At 53.0% G+C, this 25,681-nt stretch overlaps 1 protein-coding gene across 4 annotated transcripts in view; it reads right to left on the bottom strand.

Moving 5' to 3' along the window:
- The window catches only part of ACSL6 (acyl-CoA synthetase long chain family member 6), a 65,317-nt gene that overhangs the window by 21,981 nt on the left and 17,655 nt on the right, over nt 1-25,681 (bottom strand). For 3 of the 4 annotated variants that reach the window (XM_047778575.1, XM_047778573.1, XM_047778574.1), the window contains exons 2-15: nt 24,846-25,066; nt 21,390-21,504; nt 20,701-20,765; nt 20,337-20,438; nt 19,730-19,829; nt 18,955-19,133; nt 17,707-17,739; nt 16,313-16,364; nt 7,196-7,269; nt 5,450-5,527; nt 3,739-3,873; nt 3,235-3,369; nt 1,843-1,938; nt 527-599 (exon numbers count right to left, since the gene is read on the bottom strand). In XM_047778575.1, coding sequence (XP_047634531.1) covers nt 527-599; nt 1,843-1,938; nt 3,235-3,369; nt 3,739-3,873; nt 5,450-5,527; nt 7,196-7,269; nt 16,313-16,364; nt 17,707-17,739; nt 18,955-19,133; nt 19,730-19,829; nt 20,337-20,438; nt 20,701-20,765; nt 21,390-21,504; nt 24,846-25,066 — 1,458 coding nt within the window. Of the gene's footprint in view, nt 1-526; nt 600-1,842; nt 1,939-3,234; nt 3,370-3,738; nt 3,874-5,449; nt 5,528-5,584; nt 5,663-7,195; nt 7,270-16,312; nt 16,365-17,706; nt 17,740-18,954; nt 19,134-19,729; nt 19,830-20,336; nt 20,439-20,700; nt 20,766-21,389; nt 21,505-24,845; nt 25,067-25,681 lie in introns of all 4 variants that reach the window. The other variant, XM_047778572.1, reaches the window with a different exon arrangement.

The raw sequence follows: 25,681 nt of genomic DNA on the forward strand, positions 1-25,681 counted from the left end.
ATCTCCTCAGGATGAGGGTGTGGATAGGAGCTGCTCCTTTCTGAGAATGTCACTGCCTTTTAGATACTGCTGACACAGGAGACCATAGTTCCAAAGAGCCTGTGACATGGCTCTTTGAGAAACAGCACATTGGCCGCTACGAACTTGCCTCTCCTTTCCGAATCATATCCAATTCATTCTAAAATGACTGTAAGCAAGACGGTGGGATGTTAGAAACTATAAAATCCAATATGCTGATATTATAAACATATTCCTCCTGAGCTGTATTTTGTGATCTATTACCTTTTTTTTATGTGACTCCTATTTACCTTAAAAGAAACAGGAAAATGCAAAAAAAAAATAGTAGAAAATACAAAAATATATAACAAAACAACAGATCCATAATGCCATAACACTTACAACCACCATCATTATGTTTCCTCTGTTTCTTTTGCTAAGTCCTAAGTGCCTATGTAAATATACTTGCCGAGAGGAAGCCTTAGAGCCTGCTGTTCTAACTCACTCCCACATCTCCAGCCCATCCTACCTGAGGTCCAGTCCCCGGGTGTAGTGAAGGTACATCCAGCTGTGCACTCGGTTTGGCCGTAACCTTCATAAACCTTCAAGCAAAACACGGAGACTAGGAGTTCCCCTCATGGCTCAGTGGTTAACGAACCCGACTAGTAACCATGAGGACGGACACAGGTTTGATCCCTGGCCTCTCTCAGGGGGTTAAGGATCTGGCGTTGCCATGAGCTGTGGTTTAGGTCTCAGACATGGCTTGGATCCCATGTTGCTGTGGCTGTGGTGTAGGCCAGCAGCTATAGCTCCGATTGGACCCCTAGCCTGGGAACCTCCACATGCCAAGGTGCAGCCCTAAAAAAAAGCAAAAAAAAAAAAATCATGGAAACTACACTGCAGGCATACACCCTCCAGAGGCTGACTGGCTGTCCTTCTCAACCAGTTAACCTCCCACTGAGCATCTGTCTGCTCCATGCTGGGGACAGTGGGAGAGGAGGCGCTGTGGAAGTAGGTAACTCCAGGTGAAGCTGAACCCGGACAACAGCTACTTTGTTTGGAAGAAATGCTTTTTTTGTTTGTTTGTTTTTAACCACAGATACTTAGTAGGTAAGGTGACGTGGTTTGGGCGAAAGGTTTCTTCCCTATTTTCAACCACTGACTGCTTTTCCTTTGAATGTGTACTGAACCTTTTAAAATCTACTAAAGGTTTTATTTTATCCCTGTAAGATATCCCCCCTCAGAGTCCCATGTGCAGACCGGGTGGGAGAGCCTGCCTGCAGGAGTGGCAGGTCATGTTGGTATAAAACAGAGATCAGTGTAAGAAGCCCACGGCTCCTAAAGCATAATTGAGGCACATACATGTAAGAAACAGATGTGCCTACTTTGCTTAAAGCCCTCTAGTTACAACTATACTCTGCAGATGTGGGAACGTAATAAATATGAATTGAATGGCTATATGAAGGAACAAATTTTTTTTAGCAATAACAAAACTTACAGTGTCCAATTAAAACACAGAAATGAACTTCCCTCCCCTTCCCTCATGCCCCTTCTCTGGGTTGGGAGATGGTCTGCAGGCGGGAGAATGCACAGGTGCTGGCACAGGCATGGGACCTACCCTCATGATTCCAGGGTGGACACGCACCTGGGCTTTCCAGAATGTCACCAGGCTATCCTGGCTTTCAGTGACACTGGGCTTTTTATATCTTCAGAGGAGGGAGCTTTTATCCTACAAAAGTCTTGCCCCCAGGATCTTTCTCTGGAGAGTAGAAGGCATAATGGGTCTCCTGCCCTGTCCTAACATGCACCCCACTGCCTCCAGAGAAGACCACATAAAGGCAATACCTGGCACCCCAGAGCTGCCCGGAGGAATCCCAGGACTGTTGGTGATGCCGGGGCTGCTCCGGTGACAATCATCCGCACACACCCACCGAGACTGGCCTGTGGGAAAGAGAGAAGAACCTGCCAGAGCTTGTGCTGCTGTGGGTGGCAGGTAGCTCATCCGTGCCTCACCCAAAGTCAACATTCAACCATTGTACCCTATCAGGATCCTAGGGTTGGGATAGAGAGATGGCCTGAGGCTGTACCACACATGAGAAGTCCTTTCTCCTTCCAAATCAATCAACCCAAACAGCTTTGCAATCCAGCCCACAAAAGGCCAACTCTTTGATGTCTTTTGAGATGAGGGCCATTGATCTGTGGAACATGGTATAATTTTGATTTTCTCTTTCTTAAACTACAGTTGTTCCCTCACTCGCTCATCATTTGCAAGCATCCAAAACAACTACTGAGGGCAATTTCTCACTCAGTGGGTTAAGGGTCTGGCATTGCCATGAGCTGTGGGTGAGCTGTGGTGTAGGTCGCAGATGCTGGATCAGATCTGGTGTTGCTGTGGCAAAGGCTGGTAACTACAGCTCTGACTGGATCCCTAGCCTGGGAACTTCCATGTGCCATGGGTGTAGCCCTAAAAAGAAAAAAAAAAAAAAAAAAAGACCAAAAAAACCCCCAAAACTCTAGTGGGGATATATAAATGAGCAATTCATAAAGGGCTTGGTTTGGAAGAGGTTAAGGGGATGGGAAATGGAGGGAAAGGAAGATTTTTGGCCATCTGACCAGAACCTTGTGTTGCCAGAAAGCCACCAGGGCCAAGGCTACAGGGAAGGGCAACAGAACCTTCAGGCCCCAGGAGCTCCTTGGTAATCCTGCCTAAGTTGCTCTAATGCTGCTAGAGATCAAGGAACTTAATTTCCAGAAGTCCTTCTTGCTGGCTGCCTTTGGCAAATACAACACATCTCTAAAGAACAAAAATGAGTCCGTTAAAATTTCAAAGGTTGCTTCAAAGCTTTGACTTTATCAGTAAATAAGTTACTATAAGATGACAGGTCACTGGGAAGAACTTCTCTAATTCTTCTGTGAGGTCACCCTGTGGACACCTGGGTGTCACATTATCATCCCATGCTGATTTTCTTACCTGTCTTTTTTTTTTTTGGTCTTTTCTAGGGCCACACCTGCGGCATATGGAGGTTCCCAGGCTGGGGGTCCAATCAGGGCTGTAGCCGCTGGCCTACACCAGAGCCACAGCAACGCGGGATCCGAGCCATGTCTGCAACCTACACCACAGCTCAGGGCAACACCGGATCCTTTACCCACTGAGCAAGGCCAGGGAGCGAACCTGCAACCTCACGGTTACTAGTTGGATTCGTTAACCACTGAGCCACGACAGGAACTCCCTCTTACCTGAATTTTGTTAAAGAAGAGTTCATCCCAAATACTATCATTCCTGATGATTCCACTCCGGACCTCTGCCTGTTTACGTTTTGCTGCGAATTCCAGGAGCCAGCGCTTTAATGGCGTGTTTGCCTGGCTGAAAATCTAAGGAACACAAGTTGAAGAGAGCTGTTGAGTCTGTATGTATGTCCCACTGCCAGAAGAAGGCCCCGACTGGCCAGGAGAGAAGCCACACTTTATTTTTGCCTCTGCAGGAAGTCACCGAACATGTGACATCCAGTTAAACCTTAACACTACCAAGGTTCAGGCACACTGTGGGGAAAGATGCTTCCCCCAAAAATCTCCCAACCAGGGTGCTGGAGAATAGGAAGAAAAGAGGAGGAGGGGTGAAAGGTAGGAAAGGACAGAGGAGATGAGTTCCAGGACACAGGGTGGAGGTGTAGAAAGCCTGCCTGGGGCTCTGGCCTCTGTCCCAACAAGCAGATCTGCAGCCGCTCAGCCCGCAGGGCTCACCTTGTCATACATCCGGTTCAGCAGCCGCGGGACCACAGGGAAGATGGTGGGGCACAGAGCCTTCATGTCATCCGACAGGAGGCGGATGTCTCCCTGGAAGAAGCCCACGCGCCCCCCGTGGCAGTAGACGACAGACTGGAGGAAGAGCACAGGAAGGGTCCCTCAGGGTGTCACTCCTGGCAGCAGTCCAGAGCTATCCAAAGCTCTGCCCAACGAGGAGGGCACCCACGACCCCCTAACCCAGCTCTGGAGGAAGCCATCTGAGGGGACCACACCCCCCGCCACACCTCCCCACTAAGTCCCACTCAGACATGGAAGAAGCCAGAGAAAGGTTGGGATTCCGAGCCTGTGGGAGATGCTAGACCAATGTCACTGGAGCCTGCCCCTTCATGCTTACCCCCGAGCCCTGGACAGGAGTGGCCCTGGGGACTTCCCCAGGGATATCCTGGCAACTCTGGGAGTCCTGGAGATACTGCTAATGTTGGCTGTGGGAGGCCAAGAGGGAGCCTGGCTGGTTGCTAATGAGAGTAGGAGTATGCCAGGGGCCTAAGACATGCTCCTTTCTTTAGTGCTCATGGTAAGCCTATGAAGGAGACAGAATTTTTTTTTTTTTCTTTTGGCTGCACCTGTGGCACATGGAACTTCCCCAGACCAGGGATTAAACCCACGTCAGAGAGTTCCCGTCGTGGCGCAGTGGTTAACGAATCCGACTAGGAACCATGAGGTTGCTGGTTCGGTCCCTGCCCTTGCTCAGTGGGTTAAGGATCCGGCATTGCCGTGCCCTGTGGTATAGGTTGCAGACGTGGCTCGGATCCCGCGTTGCTGTGGCTCTGGCGTAGGCCTGTGGCTACAGCTCCGATTCGACCCCTAGCCTGGGAACCTCCATATGCCGTGGGAGCGGCCCAAGAAATAGCAAAAAGACAAAAACAAACAAACAAACAAACAAACAAACACCCACGTCACAGCAGCGACCCAGGCCATGGCAGGGAAAATGCTGGATACTTAACCCACTGTGCCACAAGGGAACTCCGGAATTTCTAATCCTCATTTTACAGAGTGGAATCCAAGGGTCAGAGAGGTAAAGGGATCTGCCCAGAGCTACGAAACTAGTTCACAGCAATTGCTGGCATTCAAGCCCAGGTCTGGAGAGCTGGAAAGCACGCCCCAGGATACCAGCTAGGCAAAGCAGGGGAGGCTTAGGAAATAGGTGACGCGCAGGTTTAGTCCCGCGTGACACACGTGGATAACATCTGTCCCCAAAACCCCAGGTGGACAACTCATTCCCTGTGCATTTCCACAAGGCCTGCCCCGGGGCCAGTCATAACGCCAGCTCCATCGACAGCCCGAAAGGCCCTGATAGTCTGATTCTCCAACTTTTCGGTCTAGTTTCCTTTTTTTAGGAGTTTGTGAGTGATGGAAGTTATAGGATATAGGTGTTCTGGCCTTAAATGGAGACTTAACAACCAGAGCTGAAAAGCCCTCTGAACTGATGGCATCAGCCGAGGCCTTTCTCGGCTAGGGTGTGTCCACAGGTAAGACAAAGAAGGCCTGGGTCTTCCCTGGAGCCGTGCTCCCAGGAAGGACAGGTCAGGTGACCCCTCTGACCTCTGTGACACCTTCCAAGGACAAGGCGCTGCCAGTGACAAGTGACACCCTGCTAGGGTTCTGGGTTCTAGGCACAGACTGCGCCTCCCTGGAGCCAGGGCCTTACCTGCACCATTCGCTCAAACATGTGTGCTAAAGGCAAATAGGAAATGTGCACATCCGCACAAGTGGGAGCCCACTGACTCTGTAAGAAAACAGAAGGAGCCCAGGCAAGGCCCGGTCAGTCAGGCGGGCGTCTTACCTGGATGACTCTCTCAAACATGTGAGCCAGAGGCAGGAAGGAGATGAGCACATCGTCCTGTCTCGGAAAGATCACTTTCTGCAGGTGCCGGGCATGGGAGACAGAAAGGAAAGAAACACTGACAGGAAGACGACAAGAGAGTCATAAAACAATAAAGAGAAAATGACCTGGACGGGCAAACAGGAAGAGGGGGAGGGCAGTCGGGAGGGGAGGGGGCACAGAGGGGGGGGAAGGAGAGAGGGAAGGAGAGAGAGGAAGAGGGAAGGTGCAGAGAGAAAAGAGACAGGGCAGCGTAGGAAGCGGAGTGTTAGGTCGAAGCGCCAGTGGGTCTAGTTATCTGCAGAAGCAAAGAGCCAGTTGAAGCACACATAAACCAGCAGAGTCAGCTCCGCAGGGAAGCTCGGGGAGGCCTGCTCCTCGCTCACAGTCCTTGGCGCTCGCGCCGCCCTCCCCACACCTGCAGGGTCTGCCTCAGGCCCCATTTCACCAGCTGCCCCGGGGCCACTCGGCCAGGGATGCGAAGGGTCTCAGCTTGTCGGCAACTTCTAATTCTGCTTCCAGAAGAAGGGGCACAGAGGACCCTAGACCTATGCCCACTGGGACTGGAGTACATGCCCCAGACAGAGGCATGGTGGTTGGGACCAGGCCCCCAGGCCATGACCTGTGAATGGGGCTTAAAAGACATGGCCCAGACGGACCCCACTCCCTGGGATGGGACTGGCTTCAGGGACCAGGCTGTTCCGGTCACGGAGCCCTGCTCCTCAGGGACAAGCTCTCCCCAGCTGACTTCCCTGCTCGCCACCCTTTTTCAGAGGTCTTCGCGCCCCCGGGCTGGCTTCTGGAGGTGGTTGGATGAGCCCTGGGAACTGTGCTCCCGGCTCCCGGCTCGGGCTCAGCTACGGAGAATCTCTCAGCTATTGCTACAAAAATATGTAATTGTTTGGCATAGGATTCATAATGCCACCTGACACACCCATAAATGTGGGTAGTGATTTTCTCCAGAGTAGAGAACATGCTTAACTTGTATGAAAAGGTACATTCCTTTCTCCTTAAGGAGATGGTAGGACACTCAGATACTCACCACTTGTGGGAAAAGGTCCTTCTTTCTTAGTTGGTTAAAAATGCTAACATGATTTTGTCAGGCCAACACATCCAGCTTTTTTTAGGTTTACCTTTTTTTAAGTACAGCTTTATAAATTGGCAGTTGCCGTTGTTTCTCAGACTCTAGTAGTCCTTAAACACAAAATGACTGAATTAAACCCTGACCTACTTGGAAAAACAAGTTATTAAGGATTCCTCTCTAAGTAAAGGTATACCGAAAACCATAGGCATCTCAGTTTTTGAAGTTAAAAATGCAAAAGAGGTTTCCACATTTTTCTTTCTGCTATCTGAGCACTCTGAGAAAACCACTGCGTATTTATCAGGTTATGGATCATTTCACTGCTTGGGGTTCAAAGTGTCTGTCAAAGTGAGGTTGTTCTAATGAGAACAGTGACTCCTGCCTGTGAAAGGCAGCTCAGGTTATATCGGGGAAAAAAAAAGAAAAGAGGTCCTCCAAGGCTTGAGGGTGGCCTCAAGAGACACCCGCATTAAAGAGTCTACTTTATTCACCTCTGTCACTTTCAGAAAGCCTGAGAAATCAGCCACCACGTTCCCATGGGTGAGCATCGCACCTTTTGGGTTCCCTGAAAGGAGAGAGCAAGAAGAAGAATTAGCTGGAAGCTCAAGGGTCACCCTTTGGGAATAGTGCCAGAGCCAGCAGTCTCAGACACCCAGTACTGTCCACCCAAGACTGTGGCCTCCGGTGACAGCCATCCTCAGTCTCAGGCAGATGAGTGCTGTGTTCAAGCCTATAGACACTTGAATCCCACTTGGAGGCTCCCAGCTGCTTGAGACCAGAAGGCAGGTGACACAGCCACCCAGGCGGGGGTGCCCCCAGGCCTAAAGAATTAGCTATTTGTGGCCTGTGCCTTCCTTTCTGCCACCCTCAGGGAGCACAGGCTCTTGGTCCCCAGTCTCCTTAAATACACCTGTAACCTGTGCTATCCTCTGGACCTGAGCAGGTCTAGTCTGCAGAATCCAGGGGCCAACTGTGCTGGGAGAGGACTTCCTTGCTGCACCAGGCACCTGGGAAGACCCCAGCTCAGCCCAGCCCTTCCAGAGCACCGGGCAGCTCTCCCGCCTGCTCATCAGCAGAGACGGGATGTGGACATTCTTGCTTTGTCTTGATACAACCTTTCACTAACGCTTATGAGGAAGCCCCGGCTGCTACGGTGGCTCAGGGGACAGAGGCCAGGTGGGAACTGAGGGCACAGCAGGCTGGGAAGGAAGGCTGCTTAGCCACATTTCATGCCAGATGGACACCACACTGGCACTGCTGCTGGGTTCAAATTCTGGCCTTGTCTCTCACTGCCAGCCTAACACAGGAAACGCATTTCTTCTCTCTCAGCTTCCTCATCTGTAAAATTGGGACAATGACACTCACCTCATAGGGCTTCTGAAGCCCTAAGGACCTAAGCCATGTACAGGAGATATTAAACGAGAACATTCCACTGAGGCAGCAGATACAAGAGCTGTGAAACTCCCCAAATGAGGGGCCAGACCCAGACCATGTGCGGAACTTAGCCAAGAACTGGCAAATAAACCAATATGTTAACTTTGCAACCCTCACCCAGAAAGATGGAATAAAAGGGCTGAGCTGGAGATCAAGACAGGTTTGTAGTAAATGCCACCAAATTGTTTGCTTTAGAAAAATGGTTAATGTTATGCACTATGAATTTCACCACAATAAGAAAGACACAGAAAGAGATGAAAAGAATGAGGGAGAATTTGTGAGAAGGATTTCTTGGCTTGAGATCCACACTGAATTCTTTTTTTTTTTTTTGTCTTTTGTCCTTTAGGGCCATACCCACAGCACATGGAGGTTCCCAAGTTAGGGGGTCTAATCAGAGATGTTGCTGCCAGCCTATGCCACATCCACAGCAATACCAGATCTGAGCCACGTCTGCGACCTGCACCACAGCTCATGGCAACGCCAGATCCTTAACCCACTAAGAGAGGCCAGGGATTGAACCTGCACTTCATGGTTCCTAGTCGAATTCGTTTCAGCTGCGCCCCAATGGGAACTCCCACGCTGAGTTCTATAGTCCATCACAAAGGCAGGAGTGAGGATCCCCTCGCAACTCCAACCTGAAACCTAAGCTAACTCAGCCCTAATGGGATTGATTAGAGCCCAATCATGTTCCCTACAACCAGGAGTCCCAATAAGAACGCTGACGGAGGCTGCAGCTACAATAAATCAATCAGCCCCAGAAGCTGGATATGGAGTCTGCAGAAGGAACATCAGGTGGTGCTGGGGAGGGTGTGTTAAAAAGGAGTCTTGTCCATGGGCTGGTTTCCCCGAAAAAGCAGGGCGTTGCAATCCAGAGTCTACCAGTGAGAGAAGCCAGAGTGGAGTGGGGAGCAGACACCCAAAGGAGGGTCCTCCTGCCGCAGGAGAACTCCTGAAAACAGAGCCAGGAGTACACGTGTGCCCAAACTGCTTCCCCGCTTTCCTCTCCCACTTGGTCTCCTTCCCCACTTGCATCTGGTGGGCGGGGGAGAAATCCTCACTAGCCAGCTGAGAGCTGAGGACCGGGAGGAGGAGGAACACCAGAGGCCAGCAAGGAAGGAAGACCAGGCCTCCCCAGCCAAGCCTGCACCCAGCCCCTGCTGGGAAGGGAGGTACAAGGAAGCAGACAGGTTCATATTCTGGACCGACCCGTAATTCTGAAGGAAGACTGTGACTGTGGGAGTTTCCATCATGGCGCCACAGAAACGAATCTGACTAGGAACCATGAGGGTGCGGGTTCAATCCCTGGCCTCGCTCAGTGGATTAAGGATCTGGTGTTGCCGTGAGCTGTGGTGTAGGTCGCAGATACGGCTCGGATCCCTCGTTGTTGTGGCTGTAGCGTGGGCTGGCAGCTGTAGCTCCGATTAGAACCCTAGCCTGGGAACCTCCATAGGCTGCTGGTAAGGCCCTAAAAAGACAAAAAAAAATAATAATAATAAAAGTAAATAAAAGTTACGTTTCCTAATAAGTAGCTGTTAAAATTTTTCCTTTTCAGATGACGATCCATGAAATCTGTTTCCCCCCCCTTTGTCCTTTCATCCCAGCATCTTTCTTCAATCCCAGGCCCATATTATCTCCTAACTATAAATGCCACAGAGTTCCTGGGCCCATGAACTATTTTTAGAGTGTCACCCAAAATTTTCATCTGTGGATTCTCAAATTTTGGAATTTTCTAAGCAACACTGCCAAAATACTAGGTATGAAATCAGAACTGTCCAAAATATGGTCCTATGCTGTACAGCTTTAGATCTGCTAGGCTGGCTGATATGCTCACGCCTAGTATAACCCCAGGGTGGATGGTTTGAGAATCTCAAGAGAAACTTGTCTTCATGGATGAAAAATTTCTAAAGCCTCCATTCAATTCAGGCCAGAACACACACAATGGTGGTAGTTATTCAATTCTGCTTAATTAGACAAGTCCTTTTCCTCTCCAACATGATGAGAAAACCTTACGCCTTTTAGAAACCAATGTTTTCTTGTGGATATAAATGACATGTTATAAACTTCTACTGAGTTACAGAATTTTTAAATATTCCACAAAATATTAAAATTATTTTCTTAGGCGTTCGCATCATTGCTCAGTGGTAACAAACCCAACTAGTCCTCGCTCAGTGGGTTAAGGATCCGGCGTCGCCATGAACTGTGTGGTGTAGGTGGCAGACGTGGCTCAGATCTGGCATTGTATGGCTATGGTGTAGGCTGGCAGCTACAGCTCTGATTCGACTTCGGCCCGGGAACTTACATATGCTGCAGGCGCAGGCCTAAAAAGACAAGATGATTATTATCTTACGTCATCTCTAGATGTGGTCCCAAAGGATAAAGGAGAAGTTGACAACAAATTCTGGGAGAAGACTTTGAGGCCCAGTCTCAAAGGGGGACTGGGAGGTGAGAGGTGAGCCTTCGGAAAGCCTCTGCTTGCTTCTCTGATTCAGGACGACAACAGACTTCTGGCAGCACTTGTTTTAAACATGAGGTGGAAATGTTCCCAAGTTGCTCACATGGAGGACAGGTCTAAGCACTCCTAGCTAGACCGACGGGCAATCAAAGCTGCAGAATCGCCATGACCTCTGGTTCTCTCCTTTTCTAAGGCGACATCAATAGGAGGCCCTGCTACCCAGGCCTTGACGCTTCAGCAGTATGAGACCTATGGTCCATTTCCCACCTTGTATTCACAAGCTAGCAGCACTGCACTTCATTTTCTCTCTAGCTACTAAAAGGAAAAAAAAAAAAAAAAACAACTCCCCTAGTTTCAGATTCTGCAAACAGCATTTTGGTTTCAGCCAGTGTTCCTGGGTGGGCCACCCATGGCTGATACACAGAGGGCATTTCACTGGGTGAAGATCTGCCCTGGTTGGATGTTGGCTCCAAGTAGGAGCAGCTGTGGGCTGATGCTGAGCCCAAGGTCTCTCCTGCAGGAGTGGGCGGGAGGGGGGCTGCGAGCAGTGCTGGGCCCTCCAGCCAGGGGCTCCTCTGGCTGCTTGTTGCTGCTTTCACACAAAGGTGGGTTTTTGGTGACAGAAACGCTCTGAAAGTTGTACAGTGCAGATAGAGAGTTCATTTCCCTGCTACCAGTTCCTCCTTTTTTACAGTTGAGGCTTACTTCCATCGACCCCTTATCCACCAATTTTTTAAAAAATCAGATTTGCAGCAACATGGATGGAACTAGAGACTCTCATACTAAGTGCTGTAAGTCTGAAAGAGAAAGACTAAATACCATGTGATATCACTTATATCTGGAATCGAGTATACAGCACAAATGAACTTTTCCACAGAAAAGATACACATGGGCATGGAGATCAGACTTGTGGTTGCCAACGGGGAGGGGGAGGGAGTGGGATGGACTGGGAATTGGGGGTTAATAGATGCAAACTATTGCCTTTGGGGTGGATAAGCAGCGAGATCCAGCTATAGAGCACTGGAAACTATATCTAGTCACTTATGATGGATGCTGATAATATGAGAAAAAGGAATATATGTGTGACTGGGTCACCATGCTGTACAGTAGAAAATTGACAGAACACTATAAACCAGCTATAATGGAAAAAAATAAAAATCATTATTAAAAAATGGAAGGTAAAAAATCAGACTTGAGGACTAGCAGGAATACATATAATAACCATAATAGCAGCCAATTACCAAACATTAATATGGGCACTGTGCCAGGCATTTCATATGTTATCTCTTTAAACAACCCTATGCTACTGGTATTGGATGTATTCATTTAATATCCAAATAAATTAAGGCTTAAGAGATGTTAAAATGTTTCCCCTAAAGCTGCATAGTAAGAGTGCCACAATGTAGTGCTGTTTGTTTGTTTGTTTGTTTGTCTTTTCTAGGGCTGCACCCTCAGCATATGGAGGTTTCCCAGGCCAAGGGGTGAATGGGAGCTACCGCTGCCAGCCTACACCAGAGCCACAGCAACGCAGGATCCGAGCCACGCCTGCAACCTACACCACAGCTCACAGCAACGCCAGATCCTTAACCCACTGAGCAAGGCCAGGGACTGAACCTACAACCTCATGGTTCCTAGTGGGATTCGTTAACCACTGAGCCACGATGGGAACTCTGCCACGATGTAATTTTACGCATGTGATCACACAGGTCTTGAATGGACTGGTACAAAACACAGGTCAAGGTGAGCATTTTCCCAGAGAGGTGCCCTTTGAGCAGCCACAGCTGTCAAGCTGATGGACATTTCCATGCTCAGCTCGAGCACTGGGCTTCCCTGGGCATCCTCAATGGAACAGAAGAGATGCTTCAGTTCCAGGGGCTGCCACCTCCTCCTCTGCCTCCCAGCCCCACTGCCACCACTGAGAAGGGACCCCGCCAGCTCCTCCACACTGAGGCCCTTTCCTATGACCCCAGACACAGGACGCTCTCACCTACCCTCCCTCTCAAGCTGGACTCCTGTGTCCCTCACTGTGGCCACTCTCCTGCCGAGCGCCTCAGCTCCCAGGCCTCCTCTGGAGCGCCCCACTCTGATACCCCCCCCCCAAATCAATCCAGCCACCCACCTTTTCCTCTCCTCCCACAATGAGACCCCAGAAGGGTTCTCATCACAGCAACTGTCACATGGCGCCCCTTAGACTCTGGTCCATTCATGACACCTCTCACCCTCAGGCCCAGACCCTGACCCCTACTCCATGGAGGGGATCCCCCATCTTCCCGGCCTCCCAGAATCCTTCCTTCCTCCCTTCTCCCCCCAGCTGGGGGCTACATCTCTTAGGGGTCCTTGGAAGCCTCCTCTCTCACCCGACCTGAACCAAAGCTGTGACGGCTTTGCTTGGTGAGCTGAAGTCCCTGGTCCTCTGTCTCCAGTGGCTCTCTCTCGACCCTTTCAGATATTTCTAGGAAAACAACAAAAACGCCACCCTCCCTCAACCCCATGGTCCCCCATCAGCTGCCACTCTTTTTTTTTTTTTTTTGCCATTTCTTGGGCCGCTCCCACGGCATATGGAGGTTCCCAGGCTAGGGGTCTAATCGGAGCTGTAGCTGCCAGCCTATTCCAGAGCCACAGCAACGCAGGATCCTAGCCGCATTTGCGACCTACACCACAGCTCACGGCAACGCCAGATCCTTAACCCACTGAGCAAGGGCACGGATCAAACCCGCAAGCTCATGGTTCCTAGTCGGATTCGTTAACCACTGCGCCACGACGGGAACTCCTCAGCTGCCACTCTTGTTCTCCATTATCTCTTTATAGCTAATCTTTTTCTTTTTTAAAATAAACTCTTACAGTATAACAAACATATGGGAAAGTGCCCAAATAAGTGTGTAGCTCAAAAGATTTTTTTCAAAGTGAACTTAACTGGGTGACTAGCACCCAGATCAAGAAACAGAACATTAGGAGTTAACAAATCCGACTAGGAACGATGAGGTTGCGGGTTCGGTCCCTGGCCTTGCTCAATGGGTTAAAGATCCGGGGTTGCCGTGACCGTGCTGTAGGTCACAGATGCAGCTCGGATCCCGCGTTGCTGTCACTGTGGGGTAGGCTGGCAGCTACAGCTCCGATTAAACCCCTAACCTGGGAACCTCCACATGCTGCAGGTGCGGCCCTAGAATAGACAGAAAAAAAAAAAAAGAAAAAAGAAAGAACCAAAACATTATCAGCATTCCAGGGCATGGTTATCCTGGAAGGGCAACCACCATCCTGACTTCTAAAAGCAGAGGATCCTTTCTCCTCTTTCTTTGTGGGGCTGCACCCACATCATACGGAGGTTCTTAGGCTAGGAGTCGAATCACAGCAACACCAGATCCTTAACCCATTGAGGGAGACCAGGGATTGAACCCGCATCCTGAGAGATAACAGTTGGGTTCGTTACCACTGAGCCACAACCGGAACTCCATAAACGCAGAGACTCCTTTACTGTGTTTTGTAAAATTCTTCTTTGGCCACACTTATAGCATGCAGAAGTTCCCAGGCCAGGGATAAAACCCATGCCATAGCAGTCACTAGAGCTACAGCAGTGACAATGCCTGATCCTTAACCCACTGAGCCACCAGGGAACTCCTACTAAGAAGGATATGTTTTTACAAGACTGTATTTTCTTCTCTTGGAAGAGAGGTACATGAACTCATAAGGATACATCTGAACTACCATTCATGAGGCCCACTTTCCCAAACTGGGCTCTGTTAATACCCACATTATCTTTTATTTGGAGAGAGTGGTTCGGATTTCAGACCAGCTAATAGTTGCTAAGAAATGAAGCACCCATCAGCCAACCCTGAGTACAGTACATCCCAAGCTCCCACCTCATCCAGGGCCTTCTTGGCCTGACTAGTGGCTCCAAAGCATTGGCTTATTCCGGGACTCTTCATAAACATTTCCATCACACACCAAGAGGAAAACCTTTCCAGAAGGGTTCCACCAGAATCATAATTCAAATGTCAGTCCAGATCATACCTCCCAACTTTCCCCATTGAAAGAACAATGTAACTCTTGAAGAGGCTGAAGCCAGGACACTTACGGCAGAAGGGAGCTGCATTCTCGGCTGTGAGGTACTGGACAAGGGGATGATGCCTATGCAACCAGAGGCACAGGCTTAGGCAAATGCCAGAGGAAACCCAAGTGCACGGCCAAGAGGCCTGCTCACTCCTCCAGCTGTGCCGTGGCACCAGCCATATCTCTGGATGGAAAGGTCTGAGCACCAAACCATGACCTGTTTTCCAGGCTCATTACCACCTATTTCCACCACATAGAGCTCAGACAGGATGCTCAGCTTCTAATTGTGATTCCACGGTCTGAAAAAGTACTGGACCTCATGAGGCCGGCCCCCTCCAGGTAGGCAACACCATGACTGCATCATCAAGCTCTCTCCCAGATACAGAGGTTGCATCTGTGACTTAGGGACTTGTTATAAGCCAGAGGGCACTCTTGAACAGCAAGTGTCCAAAGCTAAAAGCTTAGAGTGACTTGCTCCCAAACCCACGGTGGGGGGACACATCACCAAAATTTCACGCTGTGAAACTCTTGACAAAAAGCAACATAAACCTGAAGGGCATTTCTGAATCCTGGGATGGCTCCAGATGTCAGCTCCTGGAGAGCAAGGGCTGTGTTATTCTCTTCTGACAAGGCTTAGCGGTATGGTGGAAATTCTCAAATTCTTAAATTAATGGCAAAAATCCATTTCGATTCTAAAGTCCTGTGTGTGACGATCCACTCACAAGGACAGTCCTGCCTGTGGAGCTGAGCAAGGATCTGCCAAATGCCTTAGAGGCTTCGTCTGAGGAAGGCGTGGGAGTCCCCGTTCACTGCCCATCAAGAGCTGTCCTCCACACAGGCCAGTTCTGGGTCTGGAAACTTCTTGCCCATTCAGGACAAGGGCAAGTGACTTCCTGTGTCACAGGATGAGACAGATGGAGCAGCATCTCGAGCACCTCACAGATGAAGAGCACTGGGCTTGGAGGTAGGAAAACAGGGCATAGGCCCTCTGCCTCCACATGCCAGTGTCCCCTGGGACAGTCCCCACCCCTGCCTACCGCACAGGCTGTGCTGAAGCCCAGGGGTGCAGTGATCGGGTGAACAGGCCACCGTAGACTGTAAAGGGCTGTGCCTATGGCCGTGTTCCTTTGGGGCAGTCTGCCTCCCCCAGGAAGCCTTCCTGGGCTGTTCCCACTGATGCTGGCGCATGCGCTCCTCTGTCAGCACCGGACATGAAGGGCATCATTCCTGCTGCTCCTCTTCCTGACAGCCTCGCCCACGGCACGCCAGCCCCAGAGCAGCTGCCCTTTCACACACCCTCCCACCTCCTACTGGGCACCTTTAACCACCCTCATCAAAGGTGAGAAGCTGGCGACAGTGGTGGCATAGAGGTTAAGGGGAGTGGCTCGTAGCCCCCCAGCAAGTGGTGGAGGTGGGACTCAAAACTAGGTTCTCAGACACCAAACCGCACACTCCTTCCTCAATCCCTGACACAGAGGCTGCAGAGGGTGAGAAGCCCTTCTGAGCAATGATGTGTTTGTAGCACTGGCCCCTGGGAGCAGCACGAAGGACCCAGCGTCTGAACTCAGCCCATCCCAAAGAGGGCACCAGAGACTCCTGCAGTCAGCCACACTGCCGAGACTGCCAGGGAAGGGCGCAGGTGGCCCTGGCTGGTGAGCTAGGAGCCTCTGCTTACCTGTCGTGCCGCTTGTGAAACACACAATGGAGAGGTCACTGGGTTTTGGGGGCTGCAGAAGTGAGAAGAGGAGTGTGTTAAAGACACCCAGTGTGGCCAACCGGGGCCCAAGATCCCCAGGCCCCTCCACCAGCCAGCCCCTCTGTGCCCTCCCCGGTCGCGTGTGCTGTCTGTGGGTGCAGCTGTGCATCGGCACGCGTTCATGGCCCTGCAGGCTGTCGTTGGACAGGTGAGCCGGCAAGTCCCCAGCAAAGGGGAAGGAAAGCCAAGGAAACCCACCTGGGCATGGACGCTGCTGTCCCACTAAGCTCACACCTCGTCCTGATGCCTCCCTGCTTGAGCTGAATTCTCAGGGCACTAGGCTGCAGGGGCCACATCCAGGCCTCTCCCAAAGATCTCATCTCTCTAGGGGATGGGACCCCTTTCCTCCTTCCTTCCCACTTTCTCTCAAGTGTCTGGAAACAGAACCTGTAGCCCAGCAACTGAGCTGCCCACTCTGTCCCTAAGACTGCTCTGCATTGGGCCCTTGGCCTGGCGCTGCCCATACAGTCCTGGGGTCACTGGGAAGAGCCCCCCCAGGATCATGTGCATGTAGAGGACAGCTTCCTGGAGGAGGTGACATGAGATAGACGGAAGAACAAGTGAGACGCCTCCAGATGAAGCAAGGGTGTGCCTTCTGGGAGAGGAAGTGGCCTGGGCACAGGCAGGGGCATAGGACACGGCGGGAGAGCAGTGCTCCGAGGCTGGGGCACGGTGTGTGGGAGGTGGGCGCACCCCAGGGGTACCCATGAAGGGCCCTGGGAAGCAGGGATGTGACCCGCTGAGTCTGCGTGTGAGGAAGCTCACAGGGTGGTGAAGGGAATGGGAAGGGCTGAGGGGCAGGGACAGCCGGAGGCAAGATGCCTGGTGAGAAGGCTGAAGGCCCCACAGGGCCCGACCCGAGGCGGGGGGAGCAACCCCCACGGGGGACTAGCGCCTAGGGAGGCTCGCTAGGGGGTGACCCACAGAAAAGTTCACAAAGACGAACAAGGACAGCAGATGCCACAAGGCGTCCCCTTCCGGCTCTGTCCCTGCTCTGACCATCCTGTCCTCTGGAGAGGTCGCTGGTGTGAAATGCAAGTCCTCTCAGAGAAACACTGGAGATCCAAGGGTGGCCTGGACCGGCTGTCCTTTTTTCCCTCCCACTCCAATGTCTGACTCCTATTCCAGGTCCCCCTCTGGACCCACACTCACAGAGGTCCTCGGTACCCCGAGGGGACATTTGTTGAGGGTTTATAACACAGGGGGTGCTGGTCTGCCTCTCTACCAGGCCCTTGTGCAGAATGCTGGGGTCTGTGAGGAGGAGACCTGGACACCATTTTGCTCCGCAGAGACCTGCTGGCAGACGCGCTTACCACAGGGACGTGGTGATTCCGCTGGCCACAGTCCTGGAAGAGGAAAACATTGTTTTTAAATGCTCAAAAGTTCCAATCTATCAAAAAAAACTCCTAAATCTACTCAGTACAGTATGCTTTGCTCCTGCACCAAGCCCAGAGGGCAAGCTCCCTGCCCCACTGTGGCCCACGTGAAGACACCACCTCAATGGCCTGCGACCCAGGGAGAGGCCAGATGCTGTGCACATGCGCAATGGGGAGCCAACGTGAGGGGCCCACAGTATGTCTAGACACATGCTCAACACAGAGTGGCTGGGTGGCTTGGGCCACCCGGTAAGTGGTCAGGGCCGGAGGGGCTGACGGGGGCTGCCAGCATAGGTGAGTCCCCTAAAGCTGTGAAGGGGCGCAGGCTTGTGGGTATATATAAGAGCAGACAGGGAGTGGGAGTTCCCATTGTGGCGCAGCAGAAACAAATCGGACTAGGAACCATGAGGTTGCACGTTCGATCCCTGGCCCCGCTCAGTGGGTCAAGGATCCGGCGTTGCCATGAGCTGTGGTGTAGGTCACAGATGCGGCTTGGATCTGGCGTTGCTGTGGCTGTGGTTAGGCCAGCAGCTGTAGCTCTGATTCGACCCCTAGCCTGGGAATTTCCACGTGCGCGGGAGCGGCCCTAAAAAGTAAAAAAGAGCAGGCAGGGAGGCAGAAGGAGAATGGAGGGCCCCGGGGCCTACATCGGTAGGACCCAGTGGGGGCCAGCTGCCACGGAGCAAGGCCTGAGGCCCCAGAGGCCAGGAGGTCTGTGTCACTCCAGCAGGCCACAAGCTGCCACCAACCTGATGTCTCTGGGGAGGGCAAACAAAGAAAAACCAGTTCTCCTGGCTGATGGGGGTCAGACACATCTGCAAGAACCTCTCCTAGACCCTAGGTCTACAGTCCTGGGGCTCAGACAGGCTGATGGCTGACTGGAAGTGGGGCGCCCCAGAAGCCATGGGAGGAGCTCTGGGGCTGACTGACATCACCATCCACCCGGTGGTGTCTGTGTCATTAACCGTGCCAACTAGCGGGGCCTGTCTCAGAGGGTGCCTGTGGGTACCAACTCCACCACCCACCACCAGCCCTCGTTAAGCCTGCCCTGTCTCAACCCTGACACACCCTGATGGCCCAAGACATCCATCCTGAGCCATAAAACGGGCAGATAAGCAGCAGCTCTGGCTCGGTGGTCAACTTGCTGCGGCCGAGGAGACCGCCCACCCTGAAGCAGACTCTCACCTCCACAGCCTGCATGGACTTGACCACCACCCCGCACTCCTGCCCTCTGTCTTTCAGAGCTTCCTCGAATGGTTCCATGAGGATGATCAGCTTGAGCCCTGGCGTCTCCTTCCTCTCCACATGCTCCAGCAGAAGCGCGGCCTTCTGAGGTTTATCCACGATCACGGTGCTGATGTCGGCTGCAGGGACATCACAGAGAGTGAGGCTGTGCGGGCACCGGCTGTGACTGTGGGCAGCCCATGCCAGGCAGTAGAACCAGGGGCTGTGTTTGCCACGTGATAAGCTTGTAAATAAATATGTTCGACAGGCCTGTGAACCATGAATTATGTCCAAAGGAAAGTGCATGGCGCCTGGATGGAGCCAAGGGCAGAAGGCCAGAAAATCTCCTGGGGTGGATCCCACCCAAGCATTTCTTTCCCCCAGGCTCAGTCCCTGACATCCCAGGTCCGCTTGTGATATTTTCCATCAGCAGCATCTGCCTTAAGCTGAAGTGAGCTCAGAGGGTGGGCAGCCCACATGGGGCTGGGGCAGAGGCTCCTTCTTGGCAGCAGCCCCCATTCCCCCCGCCCTGTGGAAGAAGCCTTTAGGTGAAGTCCACCTGGGGCCAAAAGGGTTCAGGAAGCCAGCTCAAGGGCCAAAGCGGAAGCCCCCAGCGCCTCCTTCTCTGAGAGCAGAAGCAAAGTACTTAGGAGCATCAGACAATCAGCATAAGCTGAGAGGCTGCGGTGGGGGTGGGGGCCAGCCAGCAGTGGCAGGAGGGGACAGGTGGGCTCACCTGTGTTGATGATGTAGCGGATTGCCCCAGGGCCCAGGGTGTCATAGAGAGGGACCACCACCATAGAGTATGTGTAGCAAGCCAGCTCCGCGATGATCCACTGAGGAGACACGCAGGTTAGGGGAGGGGGAGCATGACGCAATAGGGCTGAACTGCCCTTAGGCCCAGGCAACTGGGTCTTTGCTCAGGGTCCTGGGCTGAGAGCTCTAGTCCGGCCCTCTGCCCAAGACAAGGGCTCCATGAGGCTGGTTGGCTGTTTAGGCCTGCTCCCCACAGCCTTCTAGACCACGCTTGTCCCAGAGAAACATGGGACACCAAACCACCCCAAGCCCACTTCGAGGGTTTGCAGGGGCTTCTTCCCCAGGCCCTCCCTCCCCATGGCTCAGGGAGCCAGCTGGTATGGTTGGGGTGCGGATGTGGATACAGCTTGGCTGGAATGTCCACCCTCAATTAGGGACAAAGCCAAGGGAGCAGGGGATGGCAGGGACCAAGGATCTCCATTTTTCCTCTTGTCCCAGGCCCTGGAGACAGGGGAGCGGGGCTATTCTATTGCACCCAGCCCTTTATTCCTCAGCTACCTCTAAAATCAGTTAGGGCAGATGCTCACCTCTGGTCGATTTTGTGCAAAAACACCAATAAACTGATCTGTACATGGTTTACAATTGTGCTGGAGAAGTCCAGACCCTAGAAATTCAGCCCTGTCGGCCACCTGCAGACAGACACGGGGGTGGGGACGGGAGAGCCAGCACTCTTCGGTGGGGAGGGGGATCCTCAGGTGGGATTTCTACAATCTTAGGGACCTCCCCAACCCCACCCGGGTGTCTGCAAGTCCTGAGAGGGTGCTGCCAGGACTTTGGCAGACAGGTCAGGAAAGGAAAAAATGACGCTCTGGGCCCCTCTGGGTGTCCACAAGCCCCCCGCCCAAGTGCCAGGTCTGCGTGGGTGGACAGGCTAGGGCCTCTATTACTCACCTCCTGGTAGGACAGCCACTGATAAAGCTTCTTGGGCTTCCTGAAGCCAAGACAGGGTCCATTCCCTATACAGAGATAAGCAGGTCTTGTGCCAGGGAGAAGGGCGGGGGTGGGGGTGGGGGGTCCCTGGGCCAAGTGAACTGCTTCCTGTCTGACCTACTGCAGAGGCCAAAAAGGCCTTAATTATGCAACACGACATCTCCCCAAGGATGAGGGAGGCCCAGGAATGGGAACCGACAAAGTGCCAGTTGCCACCATGACCTGTGTGATGCGGCCCCAAGAGGACACGGAGAGCTGGGGGCCACTGGGAAGAAGTGGCAGGTTGTCTCTCTGTGACCACTCACTTTGCCCTGTACCCTGGGTCATCTCAGAGGCTCGGGTTCAGAACCATGCCAGCCAGTAGCCTGGTAGTTCAAGGGTCACCAGAGGCTGCCAATGGGAGATAGAGAGCATGAACTCAGAGACGGCTTAAGGTCAGAAGTCCTAAGGGCTGGAACAAAGCTGAGGTCAGCTCTTTGGCCTCATGACGCAGCTACTTGTCTGACTAGGTGGCAGGAGGGCCAAGAATGGCTTCTCTCCTCTGAATCTGAGCATGACTCACCTGCCACGCCCCCGGCACAGGCTGCTTGCCCCTAACCTTGCCCTCGCTCAACCCCTGTCAATCCCTCCACACCCCCAGGCCCCCTCACCTGAGATGCTAAGCCCACGACGGAACACCTCGTACATGGTCCTGGCATCGTCATAGTAGTGGGTGAGCAGCTGAGGGCCATCCCCGATCACGGATCGCCGGGCCCCACCACTGTCCTACGAGCCAAGCACAGGCCAGAGAAGCTGGCTGCGGTCAGGAGAGGGCACGAGCACGCACCAGGCTGTACTCGGCATGGACACACACCTGGGCCGTGGAGTTGGAGCTGCAATGCTCTGTGTGACCCCTCACACATGGCCTGCACACAGCTGGGCTGGACACACACAATCTCCACACACAGTCATGTACACGTGCTTTGCACACACGCCTCCTGTACGCAGCCCCAAGCACAGCTCATGCCCACGGGCCCAATAGACACTGGTCTCCCACAGGCCAGGTGAGCACATACAAAATGCCCAGAATCACCACTGTTCATACACAGCCATGGTTCACTCATATAATGGAGTGGGCAGTGCTAGGTGGAATCAGGCTGCCCCCCTGGCATCGGGATCAACATGCCAGGGTTGGAACCACGGCGGGGGCAGTCTTTAAGAAGACAGCCATCCATCATTCCACCTAACACTGTGAATTAGTTTGAGGACCAGCTTAAGGTACCTTCCCAGGAAAAGAGGCCTAGAAAGCCAGAGAGAAAACAGGGCAGGGAATGCCAGGGCCCTCAGAGGTGTGGATCCAGAGCGGGAAGGCAGCAAATGCCGACTGTGCGGGGGGCTGGGCAAAGGCCCTGGGCTTCTTCTGCCTCTTTGGCCACATGCCCCCCTTCTCAGGCTCCCCAAAGCCGGAACTCTGGGGCACCACGGCTCTACCTCTTCCCTGAGCACTATTTCGGCTGCAAAGGGTTGGCCCATGGTCCACTACCTCATGAAACATCAGGTCTGAAGACAAATGTGCCAGCCACAAATGAATAGCCAAACTCCAAACCACAGGCAGCCCTCAGCTGTTTTGTAGTGGAAAGTTTTCTGTTTGGCCAGTGCTTCCTGAGCACCAGGCCCATGAAGCCCCAAGCCGGAAAATGGGGACAGATTCAATCAGACCTGGTTAGCGGGGGTCGGGGGGGTGGGGGGGGGTGTAGAAACGATAAAGCAAGAGACTGTGTACCAGGGACAGAAGGGGCTGAAGTGGGCGGGTACATCTGAGAGTGGCCACCGAGCTGGGTTTTAAAGGATGCGACGGGGTTTACGAGGCAGGATGAGGAACAAGAGTCGGCAGACTTAGCAGAAGTGACAGCAAGTGCAGGGGCAGGAGGCACATGCAGGATATGGGGCTTCGAGTGCGAAATGAAGGAAGCCAGAGAGGCTGCAGGGACGCGAGGAGCCTGGGCTTTCGGTTGAGGGCAGCAGGGAACAGGGAAGGATTTCAAGTCAGAGTGAGTGACATGATCCGAATAACTTCCTACTGTGTAGCATGCAGAGTAAATGCTCCGAGGGCCCTACGTGATCTGTGCCCCCCAGACCGCTCCCATCTCACTCCCCACCACTCTCTCCTTTGCCTCCTCAACCACAGCTGCTCTGGATTCCTGCTTTCCTGGGGGATGAGGCAAGGCGGGGCTCCATCCCCAGGGGAACAGAGCCCCTAGCTGTGCCTCCCGCCCGGTCCTCCCAGCCAGACCTGTGAGGCGACTCACTCTGCGGCGCCCCTGCTGACCCTTTCCACACCACTGCTGCCTCCAGCCCAGGCGCCCCAGCTGCCTTCTCCTGCCCGCCCCTGGCAAGGCCACAGCACAGACTGGTCCTGTGTCTTCTCCTACTGAAAACCCCAAATAAATCCAGGTTGGCCATCCCAAGGGCCCCTGCCCAATGCATGCGGCTTTGTCCTTGCTGCCCTCTCCAGGTGAGCTGGAATAATAAGATTACCAAAGAGAAGTCATGAGAGCCTGATCCCTGGTCGCCTCGCCAAATCCTGACAATAACCTTAGGAAGCAGGTACTTTTTATCGCCCATGTGACAGATGAGGAAACTTGAGGCTCAGAGAGTTAAGAAATTGCCAAGGACCACAGCCAGCCTGCAAACCCAGGGCCACCGAGGCGAGGCGTCCGTCCACAGCCCCTCTCCACCTCCCAGCCACACCACATGCAGCACCATTTATCAAAGCCACCAGGTGTGTTATCACACACTGGCACCTCTGCGCACATCACTCTTCCTGCTGGAAAAATGCCCTGAAATGCCCCAAAGGTTCCAGCCTTACCTTCTCCCTGCACCCTCTCCCACCAGGTAAAGCTGTGAGGCTTATGGCCAGGACCTGCAAGATGCGCCATCAGGGGCAAAAAGCAAGGTGCTGTACAGTGTATATGGTGTAATCTCATCCTAAAAGGGGGGCAGACAGCTATGCCTTTGCTTGTGGACAACTGCTAACACCATTCTCAGGGGAGGAGACCTGGGAGGCAAGGGGAAGAAGGTGGCAGCCTTTTAGGCTGTGTCCTTTTGTTGCTTCTGAACTGCGTGAATATATTTAAAATGAATAGAACTAAGAGTTCCCTGGTGGCCTAGTGGTTAAGGGAGCTAGTGTTGTCACTGTTGTGGCTTGGTTTTGATCCCTGGCACAAGAACTTCTGCATGCCATGGGCGTGGACAAAAACAAACAAACAAAAAAAAAAGGAATAAAATTAACGTTTAGAAAAAAGGCAATTTCTAAAAAGGCAAAATAAATTCCATACTTTTTTTTTTTTTTTGATTTTTAGGGCTATACTCATGGCATATGGCCCTCCAGGCTAAGGGTCAAATCGGAGCTACAGCTGCCAGCCTATGACAGCCACAGCTACAGCAACGTGGGTTCTGAGCTGTGTCTGCAACCTACACCACAGCTCATGGCAATGCTGGATCCCTGACCCACTGAGCGAGGCCAGGGATCAAACCTTCATCGTCACGGATACTAGTCAGATTTGCTTCAGCTGAGCCACGATGGGAACTCCCTGTTCCCTAAAGTCTAAAATAAATCTTACTGGTTCTTCTAGACTGAGACTAGAACACCGTTGTCCAGGCTGGGCCACAATCCCTTCTTCCCTCGGTGGCTCTGCCTTCAAGTCTGTGTGCTTTCGGAGGGCAGGGCCCTGGGGTGAGTTCGGCTCTGGGTCCCGCCCCAGACAAAGGCTGGGCACAGGCAGAGTCTGGGAGGGAGGGAATTTATCTGGCAGTCCCTTGAAAACACACCAAAGGCTCCTGCTGTGGGAACCATGAGCCAAGGCCCCCAACAAAAGCAGGCAGACCAGAGGCCGAGGGCAAGGCCATGGAAGGGCTGGCTCTGCCCAGGCTTCTATTCCTGGGAGAGGCAGGAGCATCTGGCAGGAGACCCCGTCCAGGGCCACTCTGGGGCTTCCTAGCTGGCTGCTGGGGGGACCAAGACTCTCTGGCCATGGGAGGTCACATAAGCCACAAGTTTGGCTTCTACCTTCAAGATGCCTGTCCCCTGTGGCTTCTTCCCACAGCCCAGCTCACACCCTGCTCACCTCCACTTCCTCTGACTGCATCAGGAGATCGCACGGCGGCTGCAAGGCCTTAGGCCGGTGGGTGAACCAGTAGGCGAGGATGGCGGCCAGCGCACCCATACTCACGAGGGTGGTGGCTGAGAGGCTGCGGAAAAACTGGCCCAAGTCCCCCAGCTCAGGCAGCCGCAGCATCCTCAGGATCTCCTGAGTCTGCATCTTCTCCAGAAGCGAGAGGACGAACTCTGCAAGAAACGAGAGGCAGGTGAGGAGGAGACCCAACTGGAGACAAGGGAGGGGTCTCGGGCCTGTCCTCCCACCTGTCTTGAGTCACAAGCAACCCGCTGATCTTTGCCAGGCCTTAAGCTAGGTGACGTGTACAGCCTCCTGGTGCAACATGCGTATCCTGGAAGCTGGGCGCCTGGGAGGGTCTTCCCTGGCGACAGGCCAGAGAGGCCTGAGCAGTCACAGCCGGCCAGCCCAGTTTTCCTGAGAACCATATGCTCGGGCACTGGGCCACGCTGACAGGTGCTTCCACATCTTCCAGGCGCAGGGTGTGCTCTGGGTCTCTGGAGTTACTGCCTCCAGAGCCCTAGGGGTGGGGGTGCACGCCTCTCCTATGCGGTCGGAGCATCTTAGCCTGGCTCCTGAGTGCGGACTGGACAGACGGGCAGCGGGTGGGCCCAACACAGTGCCCGGGCTGACTGGGAGCGAACAGATACAGACCTTTTCCACTCTCCCTCAAAGCTCCCCTGCCAGGCCCTGGCCCTGGCCCCAAGGGGCACAGAGAAGGCAAGGTGGCACAGCCCACAGACCAGCCTTGACAGTCACTTCTGGCCTTCGAGATATGACAGCAATGA

The sequence above is a fragment of the Phacochoerus africanus genome, chromosome 4 (genome assembly GCF_016906955.1).
Source record: "Phacochoerus africanus isolate WHEZ1 chromosome 4, ROS_Pafr_v1, whole genome shotgun sequence".
NCBI lineage: Eukaryota > Metazoa > Chordata > Mammalia > Artiodactyla > Suidae > Phacochoerus > Phacochoerus africanus.